General features: G+C 39.2%; 1 protein-coding gene across 1 annotated transcript in view; it reads left to right on the top strand.

Moving 5' to 3' along the window:
• COIL (coilin) overlaps positions 1 to 7,457 on the top strand; it is a 16,305-nt gene extending 8,848 nt beyond the window's left edge. Inside the window, exons 4-6 of the mRNA XM_042782153.1 lie at positions 731 to 800; positions 4,185 to 4,273; positions 7,371 to 7,457. Of these exons, the coding sequence (XP_042638087.1) occupies positions 731 to 800; positions 4,185 to 4,273; positions 7,371 to 7,457 (246 nt within the window). The remainder of the gene's footprint in view (positions 1 to 730; positions 801 to 4,184; positions 4,274 to 7,370) is intronic.
• Positions 7,458 to 7,961: the final 504 nt, after the last annotated feature.

Genomic DNA, 7,961 nt, shown 5'->3' on the forward strand with positions numbered 1-7,961 from the left:
ACATGTATTCTTTTTATGGTGAATATTGGGATGGTGGTTCCTCATTTGAAAAATACAGCATCCTACCATGTTTTTTGTCCTCCTCTTCCCTTCATCAGTCACTTTTGGTAACTAGTGCACTTGTATAACCTTTATTTTTCTTCTAGTCCTTCTGGTCAGTGGCTGCCATTTATGATTTCTGTGTAACTATTTTGCAAGAACTGTGAGGCTGGCATGGGACTGGGCAGTGTTTCATTCTGTTGTACGTAGGGTTGCTGTGTGTTGGAGCTGACTCAGTGGCAGCTAACAACAACAACAACATTTTGCCTCTAGGAGCCCCTGGGGGGGGGTTGTAAACTGTTCATAGGCTTAACTGCTAACCAAAAATTAGAGGTTCTAGTCTTCACAGAAACACCTCGGAAGAAAGGCCTGGTGATCTACTTCTGATAAACTGTTAAAAACCCAATGGAATACTTCTACACATATGAGGTTGCCATGAATTGGAGTTGACTCCATAATAACTTGTTATTTTGCTTCTGAGGGGATTTCTGTATATTCAGATAGAAGTTTTATCCATTCACATGTTTATTATCTCCCCTACATGTTGATTTATTTTTAAATTTTTTATTGAAATAAAATTCACATAACATAAAATTCACCACTTTAACCATTCATAAGTGTATATTTTGGTGGTTTTTAGTATATTCACTGTGGACTTACTGATTTTTGACTTGGCTTTTATTTTTGAAAGGAAGGAAAAATATTAAGCCACAATCCAGAGACCCAGCAAGTTGATATAGAAATCCTTTCATCCTTACCTGGTGAGTTTTTTAGAAAAGTATTTGAAAAGAGACTCCTCCGTCTGCAGCAGTTTCTAAACGGCTTCATGTCCAGGGTGTGCTTCCCCGTGATGAACTCTCCACTCCTCTGTCAGCTGCGGCCCCGGGGCTCGCACCTCCACTCTTGCGAGTGGAATTGCGTGTCTGCTGAAAGCCTGTTGCATTTGTTCCCAAAGCTGTTAGGCTAGTAGTTCTTGTTACTGTAATTACATAATTTCATGAATTATGTAAACTGATGAAAATTGATTGCAAAAAAGAGTCATGTCTATGACAGCCACTCAGAAAGGGGTTGAAACTGGAGATCTTGGATAGAGTGGGAGGAAAATGTAGGACAAAACTCAAAATTATAAAAAAACACCAGGCTTATTGGCCTGATAGAGACTGGTGAAACCCCTGAGACTATGGCCCCAACTTTCGGGCCTGGACTTGAACTCACTCCCATGGCTTAACCATTAGCTAAATAATAGGCAGGCCTATAATAGGCAGGCCTACAAAGTGACCAGTTACACCAGAGATCAGTCCTTAGAAAAATCAACGATGGGAGATTACAAGGGCAGTATTTGTGCAGGGAGAAAGCTCAGGAGGCAGGAATGCATAGGAAGGAAGGACACAGGGAAAGGGTAACCACAGGGAGGAAGAACGAAGAGAGTTGTTACATTGTGGGTATTGCAGTCTGTCACCAGAGAAAATAGGTATGAATTGTTGAATGGAAAATGAATTTGCTCTGTAACTTCACCCAAATCACCATAAGAAGTTTTTTTAAAAAAAGAATTATGTCTGTGAAACCCAAACACTGACTCAGGAGTGTTGTTAAAAAAAAAAAACATTGCTATTATGTGTAGGCAGGTCAGCTGTAAAAGAGAAAAATTCTATAAAATGAGGATTCTATATTCAGATTGCCTTCCAAATTTCTGCATTCTTGCATCACTTTTAAAAAAACAAAACTGGAAATTGTGGAAACTGTAGCTGATAGATTAGGGGTCTGATCTATAAAAGAAAGACTGTAATCAGTGGTCTCATACTTCTTAGAACTACTCAGTCCTATTTCAGAAGACTGATAAGGAAACATACTTTTGTGTGTTATGTTAAAATAAAATGTCTAAAGTGTATGAGTGTACACACTTAGACACAAACATTATTTTAAATCATTCCCTGCTTTATTCCTGATTAACTTGACTCATGATTGATTCTGAAATCTTGATATAGGAGGGCCTTTATTGTATATGAAGGAGCTCTGGTGGCATAGTGCCTAAGGCATTTGACTGCTAACCAGTCAAGATTAGCTGGTTCAAACCCACCAGCCACTCCATGGACAGACAATGGGGCAATCTATTTCCATAAAGATTTACTGCCTCAGAAACTCAATAGGGGTTGCTATGACCCAATCAAGATAGACTGGTTCAAACCCACCAGGTACTCCACGGACAGACAGTGGGGCAATCTACTTCCATAAAGATTTACTGCCTTGGAAACCCAATAGGGGTTGCTGTGAGTTAGAATCGACTAGATGGCAGTGAGGTGTTTTTGGTTTTTTTTTTGAATTGTCTGTGATTTAATTTTGGAATGTGTTTGAGAGATCCCTGACCAGAGAGCAGGGGAGATTTCTTTTTCTTTGCCAGACCATAAAGCACTGAATTATTTTCTCTTTGTTTTTAAATAAGGTAGTGAGTAAAAGATTAAAAACTCCAATAAGCAGAAACCAACCAAAAGGTTTTTCACCAAATTCCCTTCACGATATTAAGTAAAGAATTAGCTATAACTTACACTGGTTTTCTAGCTTCTGATTAGGTTCAGTTGTAGAAATCCCCTCAGGAACATTGAACAGATAAGTTTGGGGTTGAGCACCATGGACACAGCTTGATCACTGCTGGTCAGATGATTGGCAGTGATGACATCCGATTAGAACTTTTCTTCCTTAGGGCACCAAGAAATTGCTTTACCTGTTCTCTACTAGAAATACAGGCATTCTTTACTCTTCATAGTTCCAGCATGCATGACTTTCATTTACAATGGTTTACTTAATACCAGTCCCACAACAACTTAGTTCAAATTTAGTTACCAAAGTATGTTAACATGAGTAATCAAATAAAGTACTGCTAGCTCTTCAGCCCACAAATCGCTACATACATGACAGATGCACATTGTGATCAGTAAACAATCACATTACTTCTTTCAACATCTGTCAGTGCTTGATCACCATACATCTGTTACTCAGTTCATGCACAGACAGCAGCCCATGTAGTTGTGTTGCCTCCTTGACTGTCAGTGATCATCTCACATAACATTTGACAAAATTGAAAGAGGGAATAATTGAAAGGGGGAATTGGCCAACAGAGATGAAAGCTCAGCCAAGAAACAAAAAGTGACAATGCTGGAAGTAAAATTGGAGTTGAATGGAAATGGAGTTTAGAAGAAACAGTTAACTGTGGGAATGCTGACACTGCTGTTGTGTGTGAACTTACATCAGTGAGAAAAGTGGTTGTGACAAAAAGAATGAAGATGTCCAGAGGAAGTGATGCTCACAAAAAACTTCACATTAAAGAAAAGTTGGGGAGGTATTTTAGGACATTAAAAGTGCAAGAGAGAAAATGTTGGAAGCTGATCCAAACTTAGAAAAGAGCATGACCGTTCCCCAAGGCATGGAGTAGTAGATGCCTGCTCTGCGTGTAAGTTATGTAACAAGAAAGCAAGCCCTATTCGGATACCCTTAATAAGTTTTTTATCAAGAAGTAAAACACTTCAGTTCTCAAGGTTTCTAATATTTTAAATTACAGTGTGGCCCATAAATATTAGTTTTCTTATATTTTTCATTTCCCTATACTGCAAGAGTATTTTAGTGTTTTGACAAAAAATTTTAAAGACCGTAGAGCAATTAGGGTTTTTCTCATTAATTATTTAGATTGTTTTGCATGGTTATTTTTACGTTCTCACCCTACCTTAGAAATGAGGACTGCTTGTATTATTAAGTAATAAGTATGTATAATTTCTGAGGACAGAGCAAGATGTAAGAATTTTATAACATTTTATGTTACCTGTCCTTATTGAAGCATAGAAATTATCCTTTGAGATTAAAATAGCTGAGACATTGTGGTCTGTATTCTAGGCATACTAGTGACAGTTATCAAGTGCATTTCTTTCTGATGGTAGAACGTTTGCCTCTGGCAAACAGCCAGGAAGCTCCGATCTGCTGATGGGGGGCTTTCTAGGTCTTCCGAGCGCTGCTTGCTTTCATGTACAGACCCAGCCTTCACATCAATTGACCATTTATTTGTGGTGGTTTTCCTAGTGATGTAAATCCCGTGCAGAGGAACATTTTAATCACTGGGAAATGACTTACTGTCTCTCCTCCTTACCTTCTGGTTTCAGCCATGAAAGAACCTGGAAAATTTGATTTGGTTTATCACAACGAAAATGGAACTGAGGTGGTGGAGTATGCTGTGACGCAGGAGAAGAAGGTAGGCCGCCTTCTCTTCTCGGGACTTCTTGGTCATACATTCGCTCTTGGCTGATTACCTGTGGTCCGGAAGGTGACACTGCAACTTCCTGAACTTCCTGTATGAAAACTGTGAAGGATCTAGGCCCTGGGGACTCTGGTCTGCCTAGGATGTGGCAAACTAATACCAAATGGCAAATTTAGGCCCTGTGTTGGACCTTAAAGAGCCTACATGGCAAGGTGCACAAATAACAAAGGCTTGTTCAAGAGAGTAGAGTTACTTAAAATTATAGGAGGATTTTTATAGGCTTCCTGGAGAAAAGAGAAGCGTTTTTCTTTTTTTGTGATTTGGGTAAAAGTTTACAGAGGAAATTCATTTTCCATACAACAATTCATACTCATTTTGTTTCATGATGTTGTTTACAATCCCCATAATGTAACAGCTCTCTTCCCACTCCCTCCCTGTGGTTACCTTTTCCCTATGTCCTTCTTTCCTATTCATTCCTGCCCTCTGAGCTGTCTCTCTGTGCAGCTGCTACCCTTCTGATCTCCCATGGTTGATATAATGAGTGTACCTACCTGGTGTAAATATTTACCCTATATGCCTGCCTATTGTTTGGCTGGAAGCCAAGGGAGTAAGTTCAATTCTAGGGCCAAAGGGTGACTAGGGGCCACAGCCTTGGGTGTCTCACCAGTCTTTATCAGACCAGTAAACCTGGTGTTGTTTGTGAGTTTGAGTTTTGTATCACATTTTCCTCGCACTCTATCCAGGATCTCCTACACTGATCCCTTTCCAAGTGGTTGACAGTGGTAGCTGGGCGCCATCTAGTTCTTCTGTCTCAGGGTCATGTAGGCTTAGGTTTGCATGGTCTACTAGTCCCTCAGACTAATTGTTTCCATGTATGTTTGGTTTTCTTCAGTCTTCTTTGCTCTGGACAAGGAGCGACTCATTGTTGTATCTTAGATGGCCACTTGCAAGCTTTTAAGACCCCAGTTGAAGAGTAGTGTGTTTTTAAAGCTTTTTATGGAACTGTAGGTGTAGTGCCTAAGGCATTTTACTGCTAACCAGAAGGCTGGCAGTTCAAACCTACCAGCCACTCCTCAGAAGGAAGATTGGGCAATCTACTTCCGTAGAGATACCGCCTTGGAAAACCAAGGAGGGGTCGCTATGAGTCAAATCGACTCAACAGCAGTGAGTGTGTATGTTTGTTTGTTTTCTGACATTCAGAAGGTACACATATCATAAGTGTACAGCTTGAACGATTTTCACAAATGAATATACCTACATAACTACCCATATCAAGAAATAGAACATGAGAAGCCTCCCAGAAGCCCCTGTCACGTCTCCTTCCTGTCACATCCTCCCTGCAAATGCTGTCGTGATTGAACTCACTCCCATGGCTTACCTTCAGCCAAACAATAAACAGACTATATACCAGGGAAGTGCCTCCTTAGAACAACAACCATGGGAGATCAGAAGGTAGCATTTATGCACGGAGAAAGTTCAGAGGGCAGGAATGCATAGGAAAGAAGGACATAGGGAAAAGGTAACCACAGGGAAGAAGTGGGAAGAGAGCTTTGGAGGACATAAAATAACAGTTCTGACTTGACTTTGTGGAAATCCTTATATTGTCATTTTAGAAAGTATTACATACAGTTTAGACTGTTTCCAGGCATCCTGGGCTGCCAGGGTTGCTGGCAGTGCCTGGCTTGTTAGGCTGTGCTAACATTAAAGTAAATAGAATTTATATTTAAGGAAATACTTTCTCTTAAGATGTTACACATTTGAAGTTAATGGATATTATTCTGTAAGTTTTAGTATTGTAAGCTCACATTTTATCTAAAATGCAGACTTGTAGAAATCCTAACCAGTCTCCGTTTTATTTCGTCTAGAATAGAAGACACACTCAAGGATTTATTGCAGAAACATATTTTTAGAGTTTGCATTAGGCAGATTTTCATGTCTTTTTTTTTTCCCCAAAAACTTTTAATTGTGATTTGGGTGAAAGTTTACAGAGTGAATTCACTCTCCATTCAACAGTTCATACACACTTTATTTCATGACATTGATTGCAGTCTCCACAATGTAACAGCTCTCTTCCCACTTCTTCCCTGTGGTTACCTTTTCCCTATGTCCTTCTTTCCTATGCATTCCTGCCATCTGAACTTTCTCCGTGCATAAATGCTACCTTCTGATCTCCCATGGTTATTGTTCTAAGGAGGCACTTCCCTGGTATATAGTCTGTTTATTGTTTGGCTGAAGGTAAGCCATGGGAGTGAGTTCAATTCTAGGCCTGAAGGGCAGATTATCAATTTATGCAGCCCCACTTTTTAAATGTAATCTGTCCCTGGAAACTGCATTGGGAAATTAAACCTTGGAGGCTCTCCTCTCTGGCCTGTTAAACGACTTGAAGTACAATAGGAAGCTTATGATTACTTTTTCTTGATACTAGATGGCCTTCCTTCATCCAGAAAACCAAGTGTTAAGGGTTTACTTTCTCCTCATAAAACGTGAAATACCTCCTGCATCTAGGCAGTAGAATCAGAACTACAGACCTGCAAAAAAAGGACATCAGCAGTCTAGTGATAATCTGTCCGGGTCACTCTAACTCCCAGGAGGTTTGCGAGCCACCTGTCTACCAGGAGTTTGGTGGGGCGTGTCCCGATTGTTTTGTAACCAGCTTCCCCCATCCCTTGCTCTAAATCAAAGAAGATGAAATACGTTTAATGTAAAATTTAGCTGAATTTTAGGTGAGTTCTTCTGCTGTAATTGAGCTCAGTTTATTCTAGGATTCAACTATCTTTCTGTACAAATAGAAATGTATTTAAATGAAGATTTTAACTTTCAAAGAGGAGACCTGGTGCTCAGTGGCTAAGTCTTCAGTTGCTAACTGAAAGGTTACTAATTCAAACCTACTAGCTGCTCCAAGGGAGAAAAATGTGGCAGTCTGCTTCCAAAAATATTAACAGCCTGGGAAACCCTGTGGGACAGTTCTACTCTATCCTGTAGGGTTACAATGAGTCAGAACCGATTTGACAGCAATGGATTTGGTTTGGGTTTTGGATGTGACTTCAAAATGAAGTCTGTAAATTAATGGGTATTTTGTATTTTTCCTCAGATCACTGTTTTTTGGAGAGACTTGATTGATCCAAGACTGATTGTTGAGTCTGCAAGTAACAACACATCAAGCACAGAACTTTGCTGAGTGTGACCTCTCCATCTCACAGCTTATAAATGTCTTGTTTGTGAAAGTGACTATTATCTGAACTTTTTTTAAAAAAGAGGATTTGAAAATTATATGCATTTTTTTGTTATCTTCACCTTATTACATAGGAAAAAAAGTCTACCTCATTTAAAATAACATGGGTGTTGGTTTTGTAGACCTTTTTTTTTCTTCCTGGTTTAACTTCAGGAGTAAGGCTTAAATATGACATTCCCTGCAGGCAACATTATGTAATAAAGTGTGGTTTCTTCTTTTTACTTTTTAAACATCAAGTAGCAACTGTCAGTAGGAGTCTATAATACCAACTATAAGAAAGTGCTGTCTATCTTGTCTCATTAAGTTTTATTAAGTAACACTTTTAAACTTTGAAGCATGTTACTTGACCTAATTTTTTTAACATTTGACTTGTTCCATTTAATATGGAACATCTTCTAAATTCCAAGTATTTTATACTTGCAATTGTCAATAGGAGGTTGGATTTGTTGT

Source organism: Orycteropus afer, unplaced genomic scaffold, assembly GCF_000298275.1.
Source record: "Orycteropus afer afer isolate SDZICR_OR568_19922 unplaced genomic scaffold, OryAfe1.0 scaffold00249, whole genome shotgun sequence".
NCBI classification, from domain to species: Eukaryota; Metazoa; Chordata; class Mammalia; order Tubulidentata; family Orycteropodidae; genus Orycteropus; species Orycteropus afer.